Source organism: Lithobates pipiens, unplaced genomic scaffold (assembly GCF_037356315.1).
Source record: "Lithobates pipiens isolate NorthernLeopardFrog02 unplaced genomic scaffold, aLitPip1_a1.2 Scaffold_19, whole genome shotgun sequence".
Classification (NCBI taxonomy): domain Eukaryota; kingdom Metazoa; phylum Chordata; class Amphibia; order Anura; family Ranidae; genus Lithobates; species Lithobates pipiens.
In genome coordinates this window covers 199704940-199730665 of record NW_027507764.1, presented here as the reverse complement: position 1 = coordinate 199730665, position 25726 = coordinate 199704940, and the positions used below count along the sequence as shown (strand labels likewise).

Genomic DNA, 25726 nt, shown 5'->3' with positions numbered 1-25726 from the left:
TCTGGGCTAAGTGAGTCTAATGGGAGTGATTTCATAATTATCAACCAGCTGTGCACCTGCAAGGCACTAATGAGGAAAGTGACTGGGCCTGCATCTCTTTAGCCGTGGTTTTCTATTGGGAGTATTTCATCAAAAGTGACATTTTTGTTGCAAGGAATGCCTGAAATCTGACTTGTAACTTAGTGCAGACTTCTGAGAAAATTGGTGAGCCAATCACACAAGCGGGAAATTATGTTTCTGGGGCGTTCTGTACACAGAACACAAAATAGCCACATTGCATTGCATTTTAGAAAATGACAGCAGCTGCAGATTGAAAAGGAAAGGTGATTTTAACCGCTTGCCCGAAACCATGTAATTATACGTTGGCTCGCGGGATCCGGACAGCAGTCACACGTGCCCGCTGTACAACGGGGGGTGCCGATGCTCGTGGCCGACGGTCGCAATAGGGGCAGATCATGACCAGAAGAGACAGAACAGACACTTCCTTGTTCTGTTCTGACAGGAGTGACAGATTGTGTGTTCCCATTAGCTAGGAACCACGATCCGTCACTTCCTCCAGTCAGTCCCCTCCCCCTTCAGATAGAATCACCTCCCAGGGAACACAGTTAACCCCTTCATTGCCAGTGACATCTTTACAGTAATCAATGCCTTTTTTACAGCACTGATCGCTGTATCAATGCCAATGGTTCCAAAAATGTGGCAAAATTGTCCGATGTGTCCACCATAATGTCGCAGTCATGATAAAAATTGCAGATTGCGGTCATTACAAGTAAAAAAAAAATAATAATAATAAAAATGCTATAAATCTATCCCCTATTTTGTAGATGTTATAACTGTAAACCAATCAATATACGCTTATTGCGATTTTTTTTACCAAAAATATGTAGAATGCATACCGGCCTAAACTGAGGGAAAAAAGTAACAAGAAGAAGAAAGAAGGATATTTGGAACTTTAAATGAGGTTAAAGGGGCCATTCAGGTCTCCTCCTCCATCCTGATTCAATATTTGAAATTTTAAAAGCAGAGCAAGGGGCGGGACTTTACATGAAGCACATGGAAGCAAATAAATGCACTGGGTAAAAGACAGCTTTTAATTGGTTCAAATTGTCATATTTTCATATTTGATTTTAATGCATTTTGCTATTTATCAATATTTTTATATTTCATTAGAACCTAATATTGCACAGTCATCTACATTCCAACATGGAAATAACATATACTTACAGATACATGGAGTAATTAATGCATATATTGCACATATTGCAGTTGATACCTATAAAGATTTGTGACCCACTGAAGAATCATTGAGTGGAGATGAAAAACAAGGGAAATAAATTGAAAAGGAACATCCATACCAAGTTGATAATTATATACACATATCAGTATTTGTAATATCTACGCGTTTCGGGGCCTTTTAGCAACTCGTCAGGAGCAAAACCGTAGTGATCAGCTTTAAATAGGGAAAACAGTCATATTTAAATGATCTGAAGGGATTATGGGAACGAGTGGGCAAATGTAAGATATAAGAAGCCCGCACATTTATACATTTAGCCCACAAACTTATGTATACATCTGTACAATAGTGGTGCAGCCATGAGAATCACAGATCAGCCAAAGACATCCCATCCGGGAGCTGAGGGGGCATTACAGGGCGACAGCAGCCAACACAAACAACGCTCCGAGTCGGTCAATGAGGAAAACAATTGTTTTTTTTTATATATTTTTGGGGGATATATATTAGAGCAAAAAGTAAACAATAATGCATTTTTTTCAAAATTCTCGCTCTTTTTTTTGTTTATAGCGCAAAAAAATAAAAACCGCAGAGGCGATCAAATACCACCAAAAGAAAGCTCTATTTGTGGGAAAAAAATGAATTTTTTTGGGGGTATGTCGCAAGACAGCGCAATTGTCAGTTAAAGTGACGCAGTGCTGAATCACAAAAAAGTGGTCTCGTCAGGAAGGGGGTAAATTCTTCCAGGGCTGAAGTGGTTAATAGCACTCAATTACAATATAACTTGTGTCACAATTGTATATATATATATATTTTTTCCTTATTTGATTTTTTTTTTCCCCTCAAAAGTGGAGTTACACTTCAAAGAAAATTACTGTTTACCTATATCATTTGCATGTGATTGCCTAACTGAAGGGAATATTCACATACTTTATTGTTTGCAAATTCTCAAATCCTTTAGCAAATAACCCTTCTACAGTAAATATTTATGTAGCTTGCTGCACCAATACTTAACGATGCCTATCTGCCAAGAGATTGAAGTGTTAGCAACACTATATGAAGCACAACAGCCTGAGCTGAAATCTGTAGACAAGATACTCTCCAGGAGGTGTATCATTGTCAAAGTCTACAATCAAGAGAAGACTTCACAAAAGCAAATACAGAGGGTTCACCATAAGGTACAAACCATTCATAAGCCTGAAGAATAGAAAAGCCAGATTAGACTTTGTCAAAAAAACATCTAAAAAAGCCAGACCAGTTCTGGAAAAGCATTCTTTGGACGGATGAAACTAAGATTAATCTGTACTAGAATGATGGGGGAAAAAAAGGTGTGGAGAAGGCTTGGAACAGCTCATGGTCCAAAGCACACAACATCATCTTTAAACATGGTGGAGGCAGTGTGATCGCATGCATAGCTTCCAGTGGCACTGGGTTTTGGTGTTATGTGACAGAAGACAAAAGTAAATTCTGCAGTGTTTAGATATATACTGTCAGCCCAGATTCAGCCAAATGAAGCAATGTTGATTGGACAGCACTTCACAGACAGACAATGATCCAAAACACACTGCAAAAGCAAATCAGGAGCTTTTGAAGGAAAAGAAAAGGAATATTCTGCAACGGCCGAGTCAATCACCTGAACTCAACCCAATTGAGTATGCATTTCACTTGCTGAAGGCAAAACTAATTGCAGAAAGACCCACAAACACTGAACTAAAGACAGCTGTAGTTAGAGCCTGGCAAAGGAGCAGAAAGGAGGAAATCCAGTCTTTGGCAATGTCCATGGGTTCCAGACTTCAGGCAGTCATTGCCAGTAAAGGATGTTCAACAAAATATAAAAAAAATAAAAATAACATTTTATTTATGATATTAATTTGTCCAATTACATTTAAGCCCCTAAAATTGTGGTGACTGTGTATAAAAATTGAAACAGTTACTAAAATTTGTACTTGATATTCATGTTCAACCCCTTGAGTTAAAACTAAAAGTCCACACTTCAAATTCATTTGGATTGTTTTGTTTAAATTTTATTCTGGTGGCATACAGAGCCAAAAGTATGAAAATGATGCCCGTGTCCAAATATATATGGACCTAACTATATGTGTGTGTGTGTGTGTGTGTGTGTGTGTGTGTATTATATATATATATATATATATATATATATATATATATATATATATATATATATATATAGTTACCACAAAGGTAGCCCCTGTTAACATAGATCTATGTTTGAGCATAGTAAAGGTCTGCTAATATACAGAACATTAGTTAATGGCATAGTGGTGGTCCACACCTATCCTGAAAGAGTTCAGGTGGTTGGTGAGGTACTGGTCAAAATATGCTGTTGGATCAGATTGCAGCGTAAAGTCTACTTCGGAGAGGGGCACTACATCAGAAAAAAAGGTCCCCTCCAATAGGGAGGTGGGGAAACGTATATAAAATAAATAAAAAAGGAAAACAAAAAGTGGGGAACAATATATGAAGGAGAAAGAATGGACGGAGGAAGAGGGCATCAAAGATATCGATGGTAGGTCCCTAAGGCTAGACACCTACAGAGAAGAATAACTAGTTCTGGGAATCGAGGGATGGGTGTATTGTATCCAAGAAGCCTGTAAAATAATTCTTATGTGTTTCTAGAACACTGTTAAGTTTTTCGTTAATAAAAAAGGATATCAACACTCTACGAAGTAAGAGTGTTACTTCCAAGCTTTAGCCCTGGCCTGTTTTCGCCTCTAAAAAAAGTTACTAGTTTGAACAGGGATTTAGTGAGGTCTGAGGGCTTAAAGTCTTACTAAACCCACAACAGTAAAATCAGTCTGTATATGCAGTTTAGTATGCTTGTTATACTCACTGTGGAACCTAGGGGGTTAATCTTGCACATTAAAGCTGTTTGGTTCTGTCTTATCTGATCCTCCCCTTCTTCTACAGTCTGCAATCCATCCCCTGATAGTACAGAGGCTTGGGGGCACTTGCTCATTTTGGTGTGTATTGCAAGAGAGTTTTTGTTTTTCTTGGGAGGGTGTGTGTGATCAGCACAGGGCCAATCAGCACTGCCCAGACAGAGAATCAGGGGTCAAGCTACCTCATAGGACAGTCAGAGGAGAATGAAAACTCCTCATACAAGCTTTAACCAGACATTGATAGAAGCCACACGACTGCTATATACTGCTGAGAAAAGGTATTAAGGTATTTAGGCATTTATCAGTTTATATTTACTAAAATAATTGCATTTTCATGTTCTGTGCACTGTGGGAGACCAGACATAGTGAATGCAGGGTCCTGGGTTTAGTAACACTTTAAGAAGGAGCAAAACCATAGATCCCTTGGGAAAGGGCAATTAAACAGAGTCTGCAAAAGTTTTAGGACTTTGATCCAAAACCTTGCAAGCATGGGGTAGGTCCAGCATTTATGTAAGATATCTTCTGAGACAGTGAAACCACGAGAGCATACATCAGGGAAAGATGGATGGAGATGTGGTAGCTGAGGTGGGACCATGTACGAAGTCAAAACAGTCCTAAATGCAGGCTTATTTGTAGTTGTAGTTAAAGAAAAAGTGGTAATTGTGGATTAAATCTGTAACCTGGCTTTGGTGCACTGGAGGTCTTTCTGGCACTCTATCTACTGCTGCCCCTACTGTAGGGGCAGAATTTATGATAGGAAGAGGGGGGATTTGTGGGAGAGGTTGTGCTAGCTGGAGGATCTGGGAGTAAGTGGGGGGGGGGTTGTGCTAAAAGGGGGGGATTTTGGGAGGCGCTGTGCTATGAGGATGATTTGGGTGGAGGGTTGTGCTAGGTGGGGGATTTGGGGGGTTTGTGCTAGGAGGGGGGGGATTTGGGGTGGGTTTACAACCTATGGACCACTGAACGCTTCCTCAGAGTACATTTTAGGGCTTGTCCACACCAGGTGCAGTAACACATGTGAAATCACGTATTTTTCCATACCGCACAAAAATGTGCTGCCTTTTGCAGACGCGTGTGGGTGCCATTAATTCTTAATGACACCCCCATGCATCTACCAAATGCGCGTGAGTTTTTGCCTGCTATAATACATGGTACCAGAGTACTATGTGTTTTGGTGCTGCGCAATTTTATAAACCATGCCGGTGCCCTTTTGAATGTTTCACACGCATAGAGCAGCTCATTAAAAAATGCAAGGCGCGCTCACGTTCAGACGCATCTCCTGGTGTGAACGAGCCCTCAGACTGGTATGCCCTGGGATTGTACATGATTCTAAAGGGTGCCTTGAACAAACAAAGGTTGTAAAACACCGACCTAACCCACCACAGGACTCTAGTCTCAGTTTTGAATGTATTTATCCAACACAATGCTTTTCTTAGTGAAGAATCACTTGTTTTCCAGTAAGAACTTGATAATATTACTAGAAGTGATTTAGAAAGTTCTTGCTAACACGAGTCACTGCATAAAGTGATTGAACCATAGAACAAGTCCCAGTTTACAAAAACGTACATCAAAATGTATGCACTATTAGATTTATTATAAGAAACTGTAACTGTTATCCTTAGTAACATTGTCCTTGGAGAAAGGATTAGAACACTAGCCAAAACTAGGTTCTTTTTGTACTATTTTATGACAGTTTATTATAGGCTATTAGAGAGTTTGCCACAGAATGACAAAGCATTTCTCTACAAACCCAATTTATTGATCACGTAACTGCCAATAGTGGCCAACATCCAGCAGACAAACCTGCACCTGAAAGACCAGAGCTATTGGATGTAGAAATAAGCTTCTCATACTGAAGACTGCTGAATGGAAAATATGGAGACCTCCCTTTACATTCCAATAACTGCATTGGCGATTGTTCACAGGGCAAGCTAATACACATTGATCACATGTTCTGCAGGTATTATTGGAGTGTGCTCATTGATCTCTGGTGTGAACCCAAATAGTTCCCGACAACACTCATCAACATGGAATACTAGGTATGAAATTGAAAGTTCAAACTTATTTTCTGATAGAACCATTTTAGATCTCAGGAGCCTATAGGCAAAGAACATCTTTAATTTTTATCCCCAGACATCAACATTTCTAAGCCACCGTCCCCTTAGTGTCAGGTCACCTGAGACCAGGTGACAGATGCACTCCGTATGAGTCAGAAGTGCACTGCTAGGTAGTGGACCTTAGGAGTGACTGCTGCGGATTGTACCCAGGGAGATTCAGGACACAGGTCTACAGGATCACTAGCACAGATCCCAATGGGAGCTGGATCATAGATTCCCCAGGGTGCGGAGTCTAAGAGCCAGCAGCTGTTCGCCCGAGCCTCCAGTGGTGAGGATAGACTTTGCTGCAGTCTGGCTCCAGGTCACGGCCCCTAGGGTCTCACAGCGCACGCTCACAGTAGACTACAGGAGAAGGAAGCAGAAGGCTGGGACGACAAGGATATTAAGGGGATAAGGCAGAAGTCAGGGCAACTAGCAGACAGGAACAACAGAGTACACGCCAAAGGTTCAGGGTCACAGGCAGACAGGGATGGTTGGGGACATGCCAAAAGGCAAGGTCACAAGCAGACAGGAATCGTTGAGAACTCGCCAAGGTCTGTAACAGAGACAAACGTAGAGCACACGGCAAGCAGGAAACAGGAAGCCAAAAACACAATGGATACACAATGGTTGATCAGCACCACTAGGTTGCAGTGCACAGGTTAATATAGGGTTCCCTGATAGGGCCTGGGGTGGAGCCATGCTTAGAGGAGAGGTTATAAATACCACCAGGTGGAAGTGGCTGGCCTCTTAGTCTGAACACATGAGGAGAGGTAAGCAAACAGAGGAAGATCACTGCATAACCATGACACTTAGGCTGAAATAAATGTACCTTCTCATGCCTATTTAGAGGTTCCAAACTGCTTCACCAGGTTTATGTTACCCTTTTGATCTTGTTGCATGTTAAGCATGTAACATGGTTACAAGCAGAACTCCCCTCTCATACACCCCAAACTGACCGCATGGGGGGGGGGGTTCTTGCCCCCAGCAGCAGCTGTCACTTTTGAATTCTGCTCAGCTGTGGCCCCACAGCCATGCCACTGATTCACAAAGATCTGTGAATGAGTGAACTGCAAGTTCCATCTGTCACCTCAGCAGATATGCAGTGATTATCACACTCAGAGTCCACTGACTCTTCCTTCAGCTCAGAAACTGAAAGTCTTTGCCCTAGTATAGACCTTAGCTGGAATCTTCAGGAACCTGTGATCTTCTGACTACAGTAGCAATGCTTTGCTTTTGCGTGTCCAGCCAGCATTGGCGCTTTTTGGCTACTGTACTGTATACCCAAATCAAACAGGTGCAGCATTCACCAACCCACCCATCGCATCATCTCTACCTTCTACTTCCTTATCTGCCCTCTTACTCATTAACCATGTGGTGGCTGTATACCTGCTGTCCAGAAAATAGCACTTTTGGCTAGTACATTTCCCCTCCTCTGCCTTAAACTGGAAAGGTGGAATAGCAAGTGGAGCTAAAACAATGTATATAGAAAAAAACAACAGCATTTTAATGAAGCTTACCAGGGAGCACCATGAACTTATCAGTTCATCCAGCATTTGTCCTCTTATTTTGTGTCATCCATGTCAGAGGAACATGGCTAAAAATATAAACCTCAAGCTCCTTCCGAAGTGGTAATACTGGAGCAAATCTAGTGCTCATTTAATGGACAAGCATTCTTGTTTTGCTATAGCATAGTTTCTCCCAGTTGTGGTTAATTTCCAAATGAAAAAGACCACACAATGCTCCCCTACATGGTTAACTTGTCACAGAAGCTGTAAATCCCACATCAAAGATGTCCTTGGTGAAGAATGCTTTTGAGAGATACAGAGCTATCAGAACAGGATGTTGGCACAGTGCCGACTTGAGCTACAGAAAGGCCCCTTAAACATCAGCCTTCCACTCAACCATCGATCCTTAGAACGGCCAATGGAGCCACCAGAGTGGCAAAATTGGGCAATTCTGTAATACCCTTATTTGTCTAGGAATGCACACATCTGTTTTTTGTAGAAGGGCCAAGGTCCGGTCTGTATAGCCATATACCTTGCTGATTTGTAGTGTTACCAGTCCTCTTCCAATGATGCACCCAAAGTAAGTACTTACTCCATTCCTAAGGCACAGTTTTTGGGGTAAATGGTAAATCCTGCTCTCCTCTGGAAGTGTTATACTGCCAGGACCTTTGGTAAATGAGATTCCCAGCTTCTACTAAAAATGGCAATGTCATCTAGCTATACTGAGGTATATCACCAATGAGGTCATAACACCCTACTCCTTGACTGTTGGAATGTGGCATTCGTTTGTATCAGAAGTATCTAGATGGGGTGGAAAAACTATTTTCTCCTGGGCAGCTTTGATTAGGGGTATCTGCCAATTAGCAAGGTGCAAAGTGTGATGTATCTGGCCGGGCCTAGTCTTTTAATGAGCTAATCTGTCTGGGTCATAACCGTCAAATTTTTAAACTTCAATAAACTGGTTGAAAACCCTTACATATAACCAGTGAAGTGACTAGCCTCAGGAGATCCACAAAGATTAAACAAACCCTCCTACACAACTTCTACCTGTTTATCTGCAATCTATCTGTAATGTACAGCCTACTACAACACACACAATCTGTCAGCATCTCTCAGCAACACAAAGCAGGGGGGCTGGGAACTGAATTCACACACTGAACAGCTAAGGTAGAAGAGCTCTGTGCCCTGATTGGAGGGAAGGGACATAACCCTACACACTACACAGAACAAGCCTAGATGTGGCTGTCATTCACAGAATGCATACCAGAGCTCTCCAACATTTTTACTTGGTGGGAAAAAGCTGTCTCATGCAGATAACAGAGGAACGAGGCAGCAGAGAGAAATCACACTCAGAGGTTTGGATAGAGAGAAGTACATTTTATATAAGGATGTGCCTTTAGATTTTATGTTTGAAGTTTTCAACCAATGTAAGCTTCTGGAAATTATTACAGAACTTATTAGAAATTATTGCAGAGTGCAGCTGGGCTTTGTAACCAACACATGCTGAGCTCAACCACTCAGTTTTCCCCAGCGCCAAAATCTTTGTCACCTCTTGTAAGACATCCTTCCTCTAAGCCTATGTGGTAAAGCCTGGCACAAACCTTGATACCAGGCTTAGTAATGATATAATGCTCAATAACATAATGGAGTCTGGGTAAATCTGAGAAAATCTCATTGTTCCTTTATTGAAATGCCTTAGCTTCCTGGGTTTGGGCTTAGACAGTGTGGTTGCCTCTTGAATGTGCTACACAACAATCCTAGGCTCAAGTGTCGCATTCACCAGGGTAGTCACTAGCTTTCCAGGGCTTCAAATTTATGTAATAAGGCTGATAAGTTTTGTTCTTGCCTGGTTGATGAACTAATTCATATCACTCACAATCTTAAATGGGCCTTGCCATATGGTCAGAAAATTACTTTCCAGTATGAGAATCGGCACTGCCACACTTTCCCCCACTTTAAAATGCCTTATTCTAACTGACCTATTTTAATTTTCGATGTTGTACCTCTTGGGAACTATGCAAATGTTGCTTGGCCAGTGGCATCACATTTGCGATCTTTTGCATTTAAGAGATGCACTTTAGGGCACTCATGTGAAGGGTGAACTCACTCGCCCATTCTTATTTTTCTATATGTCAAGCAATCCCTTATGGAGTATTGAGGCATCTATGGCAAGCAACAGTGCTGGCAAAAGGCAGCCCAAATCTTTCCCACTCTTTTCTATCACACGCTTAAGCGTGACTTTTAGAGTCTTGCTAAGGCATTTGATCAGGCCATCTATTTGTAGATGGTAGACAGGCATTGCCTAATCTGAAACAGTTTGCAAATATCTGCCATAATTCTCAACTTAGTGCTCTGGTTTGTAAGAATTTCTCGGGGAAAACCTGTCCTAGTAAACATTTGTAACAGTTCACAGGTGATCATTTTGGACAAGGCATTCCACAGAATAACTTCAGGGTATCAGGTGATATAGTTGAGGATCACCAATATGTACTGGGGACCTCAGCTTTTACCAGTGGGCCTACCAAATCCATGCCTATATGTTTAAATGGGCTTTCAACTACAGAAAGAGGTGAAAAAGAGCTGTGAAAGTACCACAGCAAAATGGTTAACTGGAAGGCGGGGCAACATGTGCAGTTTTTCTTTAATTCAGCTTTCAACCCTGGCCAGTAGAACTAGTCAGTGATGCATGACAATGTTTTCTCAGTCCCCAGGTGTCCCCCCAAATATTATGTGCCAGATTCAGGACTTCAGTGACTTGACAAAGCAGGTCATTATTGACTGCAAAATTAGGCTACTGCTCGTTTGCACCCAGCACCTTGGGGAACATCATTTATGATGAAAAACTGTTCTTTTGCCTGGGTCAGAGAAGGAATTTGCATCTGGACAGTGCCAAATGCCCCCTTGGACATGTCCAGGTCAAAGAGGGCAGGACTAAATGCAGCCTCCTGTGTCTGGGGAGCCATAGATGGCACATATAGCCACCAATACATGAGAATGGCTGTACACAGCTGTACTCGTGTAAATCAGCAGTTACCCGCACATGCATGTATAGCATATTCCCCAAATCCATCCCTTTAGTGTTCTGGAAAATATGCTGTATGCACATGTATGGGTAAAGCCAATGCAGAAGTGATCAATGTTTACACAAAGGCCACAAAGTCATTTGCTTGTATTGGTAGCTGTACATGGTGCCTGTGCTTCCCAGGGTGGGGGAAAGCTCCAAGGATTTTATGTTCAAGAACATGGGAGCTAATAAACATAAGGGTGCATGAGGCCATAGAGTCAAGACCTGAACTGCTGGAGAGTGCAGCACTAGATAACCCAAATGCTGAAACACACTAATTGTACTGAAATCCAGAAAAAAACAGCATGCACTTTCGCTATAACACTATATTAAAATATTGCATGTAATGTGACTATATTTCAGCTTCTTCCAAGAAAAGCATCAGAATGACACATAGAACCATGTATATAGAACCAGAGTGATATTCCATTCTTCAGTTTAAAGTACAGGCAATACATTCAGATGCAGATTCTAATATGAAAACTAGGCATAAAAAAATATCCTTTAAATATTATTTATCTATATCATGGCTAGATGTCCTATTTATATAAATATATGAAACATATCTGGTTAAGAGTATAGAATTTAAAAAATTAAATCAGAACAACAGCAATATTACCATAAAATATCAAAATATAGCTAAAACTTTATATCATATCAGTTCTCCCATTTTCATTTTAGCCTATGGGTGAGTCTTCCAATTACAGAAAAGACCTGTTAATCCACACTTAATCTTCTAGTTACATGCCATTATATACCTGACAGACTCTAATCAATCTATATACACAAGTCTAATTTACGATTTATCTCATAATGGTTAAATCAACTAAACAAATAGCAGAACGCACATTCCAACTAAAATTGACATATTCATTGTTATGGTTGTCCTTAAGACGTGGTAATAGAAATAAATGCCCACACGCATTATTTTCAATAGTTTTTCTATATTTTATATTATATCAGTTGTGCTACACTGGAACGTTTAAATACATGCAGAACATTTTACTAATTGTTGAAAAAATACCTTTCACTCCTCCAAATGACCCATGAGTCATGTTACAAGCTGTTCGTTGAAGATTATGTTCATACATCAGTTTGATCTGATACTGATTGCCATGCTCCACATTTCCTAATGTACCTTTAAAAAGAAAAAACGGAAGAGATATATAAATATTGTATTACTTTCTTTGTATGAAATTCCTGGTGATCTTGCTAGCCCCCCTGCTTTCCTATTTTAAACTTACCATACTAGGCAGAAGGGATTTTTAATACAGAAATGTCGGCTTACTGAAAAGCATGTCCATGTACAGTATAGTATGCACTCAATACTTGGTCGGGGCTCCTTTTGCATGGATTACCACATCAATGTGGCATGGAATGTAGGCGATCAGCCTCTGGCACCACTGAGGTGTTATGGAAGCCCAGGTTGCTTTTATAGCAGCCTTCAGTTTGTCTGCATTGTTTGGTCTGGTGTCTCTCATCTTCCTCTTAACAATACCCCACAGATTCTCTATAGGGTTTACGTCACGGCGAGCTTGCTGGCCAATCAAGCAAGGTGATACCATGATCATTAAACCCAGTAGTGGTACTTTTAGAATGTGGGCAGGTACCAAGTCCTGCTGGAAAATTAAATCAGCATCTCCATAAAGCTGGTCAGCAGAGGGAAGCATGAAGTTCTCTAGAATTTCCTGGTAGAGGGCTGCGCTGACTTTGGACTTGATAACACACAGCGGACCAACACCAGCAGATGATATGGCTCCCCAAATCATCACTGACTGTGGAAACTTCACACTGGACCTCATGCAACTTGGATTGTGTGCCTCTCCATTCTTCCTCCAGACTCTGGGACCATCAATTTTCGAATGAAATGCAACATTTTCCAGTAATTGATATTTGGGGAGCCATGTCATCTGCTGGTGTTGCTCCACTGTGTTTTATCAAGTCCAAAGTCATTGTAGCCCTCTATCAGGACATTTTAGAGCACTTCATGCTTACCTCTGCTGACCAGCTTTATGGACATGTTGATTTAGTTTTCCAGCAGGATTTGGCACAAGCAGGACAGTGTAGCATCATCATATGACAGGTACGGTGGCGATCAAGTTTACTGACTGGTGACAGTATGAAAAAAAATATTTTTGGTCAATTTTGACTAACATTTTATTTTTTATAATTTACAATTTTGTTTTTACATACTGTGACCAGACCAGTACAATGTTACTATGGTGACACTGTACTACTATGGGAAAATGATCAGGATTTTTGTTTCCTTTTTTCACACTATGATTGCTTATAACAGTGATGATCACTGTAGTAAGTAATCATTTTTATGAATGGTATCCATCCAATCATAGTCATTCATTGTGTACTATGTACTATTCATTGTGTACTATTGTAATAGCTGTGATTGGCCACAACTATCATATGACAGTGTAACTGGCCCCATCTGTACCATGTGATCACTGTGACCAATCACATAGATCATCACAATAGTGCACAATGAATGGCTTTGAATGAAATCCATTCATTGTGTACAGCTGGTGGAGACAGCGAGTGACAAATCACACTGTGCCATTTGGCATCCACCCAGGATGGGAACGCTCCCGCGTGGCCTTCTTTTGTCTATAGGCTATGCAGGAAACAGTTCAACAGCACTTATGGAGTGGACTGAACTCACAGAGAAGCATTACCATTGAGCAAAAATACCCAAACCATCTATATCTATATACATACATATAGATACATATACACACACACACACACACACACACACACACACAGTACTCAGCATAAATTAGTACACCCCTTTTGAAAAGTAAGATTTTAATCAATATCTCAATGAACACAAGAACAATTTCTAAAATGTTGACAGTTTGAGTTTTAAAGAACAATTGTTTAGCTCATTACATGACAGTAAGGTTAATAATATAACATAGATTACAAAATCTTCAGTTTTACTCAAATTAGTTGCAAAAACGAATACACCCCACAACAATAACTACTAATCTAGTATTTTGTATGACCTCCATGATATGTAAGGACAGCATCAAGTCTTCTAGCCATGCAATGAACAAGTTGCTGACATATTGCAACATCTATCTTTTTACATTCTTCAAGAACAACCTCTTTTAGAGCCTGGATGCTGGATGGAGAGTGGTGCTCAACTTGCCTCTTCAGAATTCCCCATAGGTGTTTGATTGGGTTCACATCAGGAGACATACTTGGCTACTGAATCATGTTCACTTTGTTCTTTTTCAGAAATGCAACAGTGGCCTTAGCTATGTGTTTTGGATCATTGCCATGTTGGAAAAGTACACAACGACCAGGAGTACGGAGCGAAGGTTGCATCTTCTTTCAATTCAGTACATTTGTAAATTCATGATACCATCAATGAAATGCAGCTCCCTGACACCAGCAGCACTCATGCAGCCCCACAAAAAGACACTGCCACCACCATGATTCACTGCAGGCACCATGCATTTTTCTTTGTACTCCTCACCTTAGCTACGCCATACAATTTTGAAGCCATCAGTTTCAAAAACATTTATCTTGGTCTGATCATGCCACAGTATAGATTCCCAGTAGTCTTCTTTTTTCAGCATGGGCCCTGGCAAATTCTAGGTGGGCTTTTTTGTGCACGAGCTTTAGGAGAGACTTTCTTCATGGACGACACCCATGCATGCCATTCCTCTGCAGTGTACACCGTATTGTGTCACGGGAAACAATTACCCCAGTTTGACTTTCTACTTCTTTAGCTACCGCAGTGAACTTGTATGGCGATTTTCTTCAACCCTTCTAATCAGAAGATGCTCCTGTCAAGGTAGCAACTTCTGTTGACGACTTGGAAATCTCTGTGAGATGGTTGTAGTTTCATCTAGCTGATCTTCTTGTAGCCTTCACTTTTCTTCTGTAAAGAAATTATTTTATTTCTCAGGACTTGTGACATTTCTCTTTCATGTTGTGCCATTGCGGACAGCATGAAACGGGAAGGGGTTTTCTTTGCTAAATTATACCTCAAGGCAAAACGTTTAGAACACCCGTCAGGTTTTTATTGCTGTCTGTGCCCCCATTGGGGAGATTTGCCCTCTCAATTTGTCCTGTTTACCATTATCATTGAAAGTGAAAGTAAAAGAAAATCCAAAATGTTGGGTTGTCCCCAGAATACAGCGGAAATCTTCCAATGGGATAATAGTTCCTGTGCCCTGGGGGTCCCAAGAAATGCCCTTTATGTGCAAGGCTTTCCTCTCACTTCCTGTTTGGCTATGGGACAGGAATTCAAGGGAAATCTCGGCAATGGCACACAATCTAAATCTAACAGGGGTTATAACCCTCCCTTACTCTATCCAAAATGAAAACAAAAGTTTTGCCTATAGTTCTACTTTAAGTAATGCCCTTTTATAATCAACTGTCTGCTGGACACCTGTTTAATTAATAATTAGACTCTGTAGTTGAATTGTTGTTAATTGTGTTGTCTAAAATGTAGCTTTGCTCATGGGGTGTATTCCTTTTTGCAACATGGTCTTGAATGAATTTGTTAGGAAAAATACTTTTTTTCTATGTGCAAATTAACATATCTTGGTTGTAATCAATGGCCCGCATTTGTGGGAGTATTTTGTAGTATAGTGCCCCATTGAAAATGTTGATTCTGAAAGGAAAGTAAAGATTTTCTGACAAATCTGTTGGGGTGTACTCATTTATGGAGAGAGGAGAGAGGAGAGAGGAGAGAGATGCACATAGATACACATACATACACACGTTTTTTATATATACATATGTATGTATATATACATACATACCGTACATAGGCGCATACATGTTTTGCATTGCTTTGGTTGTTTTATAACATGAACGTTTACATATACTTAATGATCATAGAATCATCCCCTTCCATGTCTGTGTATTAATACAGCTCTGTGCAGTGTTTTAATCAAAGTGGGAGAGACTAAGGACAAATTTTCTCTTACTCATTCTACTTATCAGTTCATATTACTGAACCTTGAACACTCATTCCGATTTCTATGACTTGTTAACATCTATAATATATATATAATATAATATGACATAAATAATAAAATAAAAGTTCTGTTCTCCTAGAAAACAAATACATGAAATAATATATAAAAAAACCTGGATTAATAGTGCCTCCAAAGCCTGCCATATCTATAGAGAAAACTGTTGTTAAAACCTATATGGATAGGAAAGTCAACAGAGTACAACTCTAATGCCCTATATATACGATCGGATTTTCCGCCAACAAATGTTGGATGTGAGCTCGTTGGTGGAAAGTCTGACCGTTTGTATGCTTAATCGAACAGTTGTTGTCGAACTTTCCACCAAAAAATGTTGGCTAGCAGGTACTCAAATTTTCCACCGAACAAATGTTTGATGTCAAACTTTCGGATCGTGTGTACAAAAGTCCACACATGCTCAGAATCAAGTACAAGCCGGAGATATAACTAGAGTTCATAATGGGGATATCACGTATGTCTTGTATGTCACTACGTTTGTAATTGTTGGCCAACATTTGTGTGACCGTGTATATGCAAGACAAGTTGGAGCCAACATCCTTCCAACAAAAATCCATGGTTTTGTTGTCAGAAAGTCCGATCATGTGTACGGGGCATTACCCTTCTTATAAAGTGCATCTTCCCAGCAAACAGCTTACTTTAACACACATGGGTGTATGAGGTTTCAAAAAGTTTGTAATACGTTATTGGCTTTACACTGCCCTACTACAGAAGTACTACTTTTGAAACACTTGTGTAACGATTCAAAGCATTTTTAGATTCACAGACAGTACAGGGTTCCCTTGTAGACAAGCCCCTCGGTTTTATATTTTAATGAAGCAGAAGGTTACCAACACGCCTGTAAATAGCCATAACATAATTAAAGACCAACTTTGGAAAATCAGAAAATTTTTTCCTTGCAGTGGGGGTGTGCACACACCGAAGGGTTGACTGCTTGTTTAGGTCTAGGATAGAGTAAAAAGGTTTTGGACCCTGCATTGGTCTTGATGATGTCAGGACCTTAGACCACTGGAGAATAGTGGAGAAGACACTTTGGGGACTGGTTTAGCAGTGCAGAAGACTGGGTAAGTAAATCTACTTTTCCATGTCCCCTAGACCTACATGAGCAGTTAAAGTATGGAGTGCAGGTACAGCCCTACTTCAATGGAAAATTTTCAAGTGTCCCGTTTTCAGGTTTAAACAGCAAGTGGCTTTGTCACGAATTGGCACTAGGAATGAAAGGTCGCACATATGAGGAAAGGGAGGCAATTTTTCAATAAGCCACACAAAATTCTGTATGTGAACCAGAAGCAATGGCCACAATGATCCCCGATCTGAGCTGTCTCACAAAGAGCATGGTTACACATAAGATCTATTGGCCCACGACAGGCTTTTTAAAAAGAAGACATGCTGTTTCACTTTATTTTACAATTCGATATGTAAATGTTTTAATAATTACCTGAGACAGAATATACACAGAGTTTTCTTGGATGTAATACAGCAAGATGGAGAAGTTCAGTACCCCTACAAAAGACAGATAGATATAAATAAAATTCCATATGATAAGTAGTTAAGCAAAGGAAACATTACAAAAAAAGTATTGCTTTTACATGAAAAACACACAAAGAAAGAATTTTAACTTATCAGCAAAAATAAACTGCAAACTGAATACATATCAGAAGGTGCCAATTCCATTTATAAATATTGTACGCAAAACATCTATACCCATTCGACATCTGAGATACTAGTCAAGGTACAGAAGAGTTATTAGCTAAAATGTTAAATTATATGTTAACCCAAACAGTGAACTTTACTTATTTGCTCCCATTTGGTTTGATAACCACTTGCCTACTGGGGACTTTCACCCACAGCTTTCAGCGCTGTCGCATTTTGAATGACAATTGCGAGATCATACAACGCTGTACCCAAACAAAATTGCTATAATATTTTTTGAGACAGATAGAGCTTTCTTTTGGGGGCATTTATTCACCGCTGGGGTTTTAATTTCTTGCTAAACAAACTAATAAAGACCACAAATTTGGGGGCAAAAAACTTTTTTCTTTCGTTTCGGTCATAAAATTTTGTTAAAAAGTCATTTTTTTTTCCTTCACTGATGTGTGCTGATGAGGATCCACTTATGGGCACCGTTATGCTGCACTGATGGGCACTGATATGTGTCAAGGATGGGCACTTATAGACAGCACTGATAGGTACCAATAATAGGCAGCACTATTTCATCAGGACACTGAGGATTAGTGCCCTGATTATCAGTGTAGATATCCCCTGTGTGGATTTGCCAGTTATCAGCTCTCCTATCACTTGCTGTCAGTGTGAGGATAGGATTGCTGATAATGCCAAATTCTTTTTACACTGTGATCGGCTGTGACTGGGCACAGCTGATCACGTGGTAAACAGTCACTGTGATAGGCTCCTTACCCTGATCAGTGATCACAGGTCACTGCTTATGCGTGCCTCCCGTCAAAGTGCGACCATGCTGTCAGTGATCACAGGTCACTGCTGATGCGTGCCTCCCGGCAAAGTGCAACCATGCCGTTAGTGATCACAGGCCACTGCTGATGCGTGCCTCCCGGCAAAGTGTGACCATGCTGTAGCCGTCATTCAGAGACAGGTTAAATATGCCATTGAGACATTTTCTTAAAACAGTTCAAAACATGGGGGGTCTTCTGTAGTCCTAAAACACCTCCTGTTCTTGGGTTGCATTGCTACTCAGCTATAAAAGGTTACTTTATGAATTGCCATTCTAGGAAGGGAAGTGTATTGCTGGCAGGTACACCAAGTGAAGAAAGAAAAGCAAAAAATAAAATGACCCCCCCCCCCCCAAAAAAAAACAATGCAGCCACCACATCAAAGCAATCGTAAGTTGCAAAATTAAAAATTTTTGTTCCTGGGTTTACTTACACTTTAAAGAGGTATTAATTTCTTCAATAAAAAAAAGGTTATACTTTCCTGCTCTGTGCAACAATATCACACAGAGCAGTTCTTTTCCTCCTCTTTGGCAGTCTATACCACTTTAACACCCATGTAACAATTGTTTTGCTGCGTGTGTGCCCCTGTTCAGAAGATTTCACCTTTCTGTCCCTGTGACAGTTGGATTTTGAACATTTTGGGTTGTTGTGGAAACAAGGATTGGTGATAAAGCTGCCGTGGAGACACCTTTTTCCCATAATAACTCTTAGCCCTTGTACACACGGTCGGACATTCCGACAACAAAATCCGTTGGATTTTGTCAGACGGATTTTGTCCGAAACTTGTGTTGCATACACACGGTCGGACAAAGTTGTCGGAAAATCCGATCGTACGGAACGTGATGGCGTCATTTCATTACGACGGGACTACGTTCAGGCTAGTAGCCAATAGCTTTGGTCTAGGAATTTGACCCGAGCATGCGTGGCACTTTGTCCGATCGGAATTCTCTACACACAATCAGACAAAGTCCGATCGGATCATGTTGTCGGAAAGTTTTATAGCCCAGCTCTAAAACTTTGTCCGTCGGATATTCCGACGGAAACAGTCCGATGGAGCCCCCACACATTCGGATTATCCGACAACACGGTCCGATTGGACACTTTCCGTTGGAATGTCCGACCGTGTGTACAAGGGCTTACAGGAGTGAATTTCCCTTCCTAGGAGTAGATTTCCCCTCACTTCCTGTTGTCTCCCTCCATTTGTAAGTCAGATGTTTGTAACTCGGGGACTGCCTGTATACAAGTGAATTAGTGTTCTTTAAATATATTTGCTTGGTATTCTTTATAGAAAGTTCTAGTATTTTTATTAAAAAAAAAAAAAAATCCACAGCTTTTCCTGATGATACCATCCTTCTCTTTGTTTCAAAATTGTATCCCAGTTTCTTCTATATTAAATAGTAATAATCTTATGATTACATTATGGCCTGCCAAACTAACATGCTGCCCTCTTCATTAACAGAAAGTAAAAAAACGTTATATTAGAATCCCTGACCTGAGTGCTTGTGTGCAATTGCACCGTTAAATGAACGAAAAGTTTTTTCTATACACAAAGCTGAGTAGCTCTGAGCTCTCTCCTCACTGGCTCAGAGACAGCAGCAAGAGCCATTGGCTTCTGTTCCTGTTGATCCCACCTTGTGAGAAGAGAGTGGAGGGTGGGACCAAGCTCCGCTGTCTGTGACTATAGACGCAGGCAGCGCAACTCGCAATCAAGCCCGCAGGTGTGCCGCCATAGGAAGTGGCTTCCTATTGTGGCACATCAAGAAGAGGAGAAGCCAAGAGAACCAGCGAGGGAAGAGGAGGATCAGTGGCTGCTCTGTGCAAAATTATTGCACAGAGCAGGTAAATATAAACCTGCTTGTTTTTTTTTTTTTACATAGCCTTTACAATCACTTTAAGGCTGGGGCAAACTTGATATACAGTATAGCAAAGATTGTGGATAGTAAGGAGATTACATTTGCAATAAAATACACTTTCTGTAGACTGGAGTTCAACTTTACTGCAGAATAAGAGAAGGAAGAATAGAATGCATGTGTTATGTTGCAGTCAGTGTCAGATAATAATTGTGATGATTCCAGATCCTACAAGACCTGATCTTCAGGGTCACACTGATGCAGTGCAATTTTAATGAGACTCTCTCGCTCTCTCTCTCTCTCCCCCTGCTATAAAACACACACAAGACCCTTTAAAATAAATAAATATATTGCACCGCGTTTGGACTGCATATATGTGAATGGCCTCTAAGGAAACACATTATTTCACTTGTCATGCAAATCAATGCATTCTGGAATGCATCCGAAATCGCATCAGTGTGAACCAGAACTTAGTAGGGGATTCATACTAAAGACCATAAAAATGAATTTAGGGGTAAAAATGTTGAAAAAGAGTACTTAGACCCCAGGACATCACTGTCAGATAAAATAATGGGAAGGCTGACTGGAAAAGATTCTGCTTATTTTCCATTTTATTATAAATGCAGATATATGCCAACCTGCTGGCTCATAGCCTACCAGGTTCTAATGCTATAAATGCCAAAAAATATTCATCTTGACATAAATGTAATTCATTGCATTCACAAATAAGAAATAAATCCTGATCTAAGAACTGCTTAGCATTGATATCAGACTAACTTAAAAAATGCATCAATCTCAGTGCAGACATCATGTCCCTATGCCATCCAATTCCCATGACAGTTGTATGATTAATTATTTTGACTGTACAAGGCTGTATGCAAGCTAAAGGCAAATAAACTACTTTAAAAGGGAATGTATAATGTGATTATGTCTTGTATTATGCTAGATCAATGCTAAACTAAAACCAGCACTTTGATCTTGTATATCATTTCTGTATATTCCAATACTAAAAGAGGGGTGTACAGGACTGGAGCCCCAGGAATGTGTTCTTACTCCAACCATGCGTCCGTATTGCCTGAAGTTTCATATTTCAAATTAAGATATGTATCCACGCAGCCGGGAAAAAGTCAAAAGAAGTGTGGATCCCTACATTGAAAGGTATAAGAAGCTCCAGATCAAAAAAGATGTAAGTTTAAAAAGTGGCAAATAAAAATCAGCAATTTATATGGTTAAATCGGTTGTATACCCCGCTTTGTGATTTTTACCTACAGGTAAGCCTGCATGCAGCCGCTGACGTATCATGCCGGTACTTCAGAGCTTCTTGCCAGAATCGAGGGCTCCCGCACGCATGTGCGGGAATGACATCTTCGCGGCTCTAGCCACTCACAGCGCCGGAGCCCACAAACGTGGAAGAGACGGTGAACAGGTAAGCCCCCTCAGCGCTGACTGGGTGCCACAGCGGTGGCTTTGTTCTAAGGTAAGTATTTTATAATGTGTTGGTATGCAAGGCATACTAGCACATTATGCCATTGTCTTGCGGGTTTTTGTTTTTTTGGGGGTTTTTTCCAGCGGTTTACTACCACTTTAAGGAGAATATGTAGCAAAGACAAAGGATTTTGAGAAAGAAAAGAGGGAGATGACTGAGAGGTTGCTGTCACGTGGGTACAGCACTGGCATAGTCCGTAGAGCAGCAAATATTTTAGACACACTTCAGAGGAGTGCTCTTTTACAGGGAAAAAAGAGAAAACAGGCGCCTGTTGGGATTCCATTTTTTTCCACTCCTTACAGTCTTGAATTCAGGAAGATTAAAAATATAATTGAATGGCACATTTCCATTTTATATGACAAGGCATACAGTATGCCAAAATGTTATCCAAGAGATTTAAACCCATGTCCCGCCGGGCACCCTCTTTGAGTATTGCTCTATCACCGAGTGATTTTAGTTAATTTAACACTAGGAGAACATGGTTAGATTTTGTCGGAAATTACAAATGTGGGGCTACTAATTGTCCGTGTTGTCTCTGCATCACGAGAGGAGATCATCTTTGGTCCAACAGTAGTGCTAGAACCTATGGTATCAAAACATTTTAAAATTGTAACACTAGAAATATTATTTATTTACCGTATATACTCGAGTATAAGCCGAGATTTTCAGCCTCTTTTTTGAGGCTGAAAGTGCCCCCCTCGGCTTATACTCGAGTCATCGCTGTCTGCCCGCTCGATCAGCGTGTCGAGCAGACAGACAGCGGCCATTCTATTCAAAAGCCGCGCCTCCGGCTCCGCCTTCGCCTGTGATAGGCGGAACACTGAATTTCCCAGCAGCCTGTGTTCCGCCTATCACGGACGTCGTATCATCCTCGTACTACGGACGAGGATGATACGACGTCTGTGATAGGCGGAACACAGGCTGCTGGGAAATTCAGTGTTCCGCCTATCACAGGCGAAGGCGGCGGCGCAGCTTTTGAACTTTACAATGGCCGCCGACGAAGAGGGCACGGGACGGCACGGCACGGGACGGGACGGGACGGGGGCAAGGCAAGGCACGACACGGGACGGATGCAAGGAGGCAAGGCACGGGACGGAGGCTCGGGACAAAGGTAGGCTGGACACACACACACACACACACACACACACACACACACACACACACACACACACACACACACACAGGGATGGATGGATGGATGGATGGAGACACACACACACACAGGGATGGATGGATGGATGGATGGATGGAGACACACACACACAGGGATGGATGGATGGATGGATGGATGGACACACACACACACACAGGGATGGATGGACGGACACACAGGGATGGACGGACACACAGGGATGGACGGACACACAGGGATGGACGGACACACAGGGATGGACGGACACACACACAGGGATGGACAGGCATGTCTCACCCTCGGCTTATACACGAGTCAATAAGTTTGCCAGTTTTTTTGGGGGTAAATTGGGGGCCTCGGCTTATATTCGGGTCGGCCTATACTCGAGTATATACGGTAATTTCATATAAAGCATGTGGGATCCAGTATGTCAGACGCACCACAAGAAGATTAAAGGACAGGTTACGTGATCACGTTTATTATACTGAAAAAGAACACACCACTAATGTTGAAAAAGCACTTCAATGAGGCACATGGTGGGACACGTCTTTAAAGCAGAGTTCCACCCACTTTTGAGAGGTGGTCTTAAATGAAAGACCACCTCTCCACCCATCGTTTTTGGATATTGAAAATATATATTTTTTCCAATAGTACTTTTCAAGTGCACTTCCGATTTGGCCGGGCCGCGATGTCACACCCTCTTCCTCGGCGAGCACCCCCATTGTCTTCTGGGACCTGTGTGTGTCCCAGAAGACAAGCTGGCCATTCACAAAGTCGCAAGGCTCCACTGCCAGTTTCCCTTAATTGGAATGGCAGCACCTGCACCCAAACCATGGACGGATCAGCCTCGGGGGGCTGACATCGCAAGCTCCCTGGATAGATAAGTGTCCTTAATAAAAGTCAGCTGCTGTTTGTAGTGGCTGACTTTAAAAAAAAAAAAAAAAAATTGCGGCTGGAGCACTGCTTTAATACAGATACAGGGTATAGAAAAAGTCTCAATACCTAGGAGAGGAGAGGATTCTGTGCAAGCTTGAAGTATTTTGGATATTTACCCTTCAGACCAGAATTACTAATGGTTTCAACTTTGAGTGGGATTCACAAATGTTTTATAGCTAAATCAGAAATCCCTTCAATAATGGCAGAAGTAGTTACATTCTTTGTACCTTCTTTGTTTAGTAATCATAGTCATCTTTAACAACAATGAATATACATATGCATAATAGAAAAGTTTTTGATGTCTTTTATCATTTTTGTTTTAAATCTGCTCTGTACATGCATATACAGTGGCTTGAAAAAGTATTCATATCCCTTGAAATTTTCCACATTTTGTCAGGTTACAACCAAAAACGTAAATTTATTTTATTGGGATTTTATGTGATAGACCAACACAAAGTGGCACATAATTGTGAAGTGGAAGGAAAATGATAAATGGTTTTCAATATTTTTTACAAATAAATATGTAAAAAGTGGGGTGTGCATTTGTATTCAGCCCCCCTGAGTCAATATTTTGTAGAACCATCTTTCACTGCAATTGTACCTGCAAGTCTTTTTGGGGATGTCTCTACCAGCTTTGCATATCTAGAGAGTGACATGTTTGTCCATTCTTCCTTGCAAAATAGCTCAAGCTCTGTCAGATTGGATGGAAAGCATCTGTAAACAGCAATTTTCAAGTCTTGCCACAGATTCTCAATTGGATTCAGGTCTAAACTTTGACTGGGCCATTCTAACACATGAATATGATTTGATCTAAACCATTCTATTGCAGCTCTGGCTGTATGTTTAGGGTTACTATCCTGCAGTCTCTAAAGTATTTTGCAGACTCTAACAGGTTTTCTTCCAATGTTGCCCTGTATTTAGCTCCATCCATCTTCCCATCAACTCTGATCAGCTTCCCTGTCTCTTCTGAAAATGGTGTGTTCAGGGTGATGTGCAGTATTAGTTTTCCACCACACATAGCGTTTTGCTTTTAGGCCAAAAAGTTCAATTTTGGCCTCATCTCACCAGAGCACCTTGTTCCACATGTTTGCTGTGTCCCCCACATGGCTTCTCACAAACTCCAAAACTGGACTTCTTATGGTTTTCTTGCCACTCTTCCATAAAGGCCACATTTGTGTAGTGCACAACTAATAGTTGTCCAGTACACAGATTCCCCCACCTGAGCTGTGGATCTCTACAGCTCCTCCAGAGTTACCATGGGCCTCTTCACTGCTTCTCTGATTAATGCTCTCCTTGCCCGGCCTGTCAGTTTACGTGGACGGCCTTTTCTTGTTAGGTTTGCAGTTGTGCCATAATCTTTCCATTTTTGGATAGATTGAACTGTGCTTTGTGAGATGTTCAACACTTGAGATATTTTTTTATGACTTAACCCTGCTTTAAACTTCTCTACATCTTTAGCCCTGACCTGTATGGTGTGTTCCTTGGTCTTCATGATGCTGTTTGGTTCTCTAACAAACCTCTAAGGACTTCACAGAACCGCTGTATTTATACTAAGATTACATTACACACAGGTGGACTCTATTTACTAATTAGGTGACTTCTGAAGGTAAGTGGTTCCACTAGATTATGTTTGGTGGTATCAGAGTAAAGGGGCTAAATGCAAATGCATGCCACACTTTTCAGATATTTATTTGTAATACATTTTGAAATACATTTATCATTTTCTTTCCACTTCACAATTATGTGCCAATTTGTGTTAGTCTATCACAGGGATCTCCAAACTACGGCCCTCTAGCTGTTGCGGAACTACACGTCCCATGAAGCATTGTACTACTCTGACAATCACAGACATGACTAGGCATGATGGGAACTGTAGTTCCTGAACAACTGGAGGGCCATAGTTTGGAGACCCCTGGTCTATCACATAAAGTCCAAATAATACATCTATGTTTTTGGTTGTAAAATGATAAAATGTGGAAAATTTTAAGCGGTATGAATACTTTTTCAAAGGACTGTATGTGTTCACAATTATAT

At 40.9% G+C, this 25726-nt stretch overlaps 1 protein-coding gene across 4 annotated transcripts in view; it reads right to left on the bottom strand.

The window, feature by feature from the left end:
* Positions 1-25726, bottom strand: part of BBS9 (Bardet-Biedl syndrome 9) — a 572212-nt gene that overhangs the window by 513913 nt on the left and 32573 nt on the right. For all 4 annotated transcript variants that reach the window (XM_077491619.1, XM_077491622.1, XM_077491621.1 and 1 more), the window contains exons 5-6: positions 17262-17326; positions 11824-11937 (exon numbers count right to left, since the gene is read on the bottom strand). In XM_077491619.1, the coding sequence (XP_077347745.1) occupies positions 11824-11937; positions 17262-17326 (179 nt within the window). The remainder of the gene's footprint in view (positions 1-11823; positions 11938-17261; positions 17327-25726) is intronic.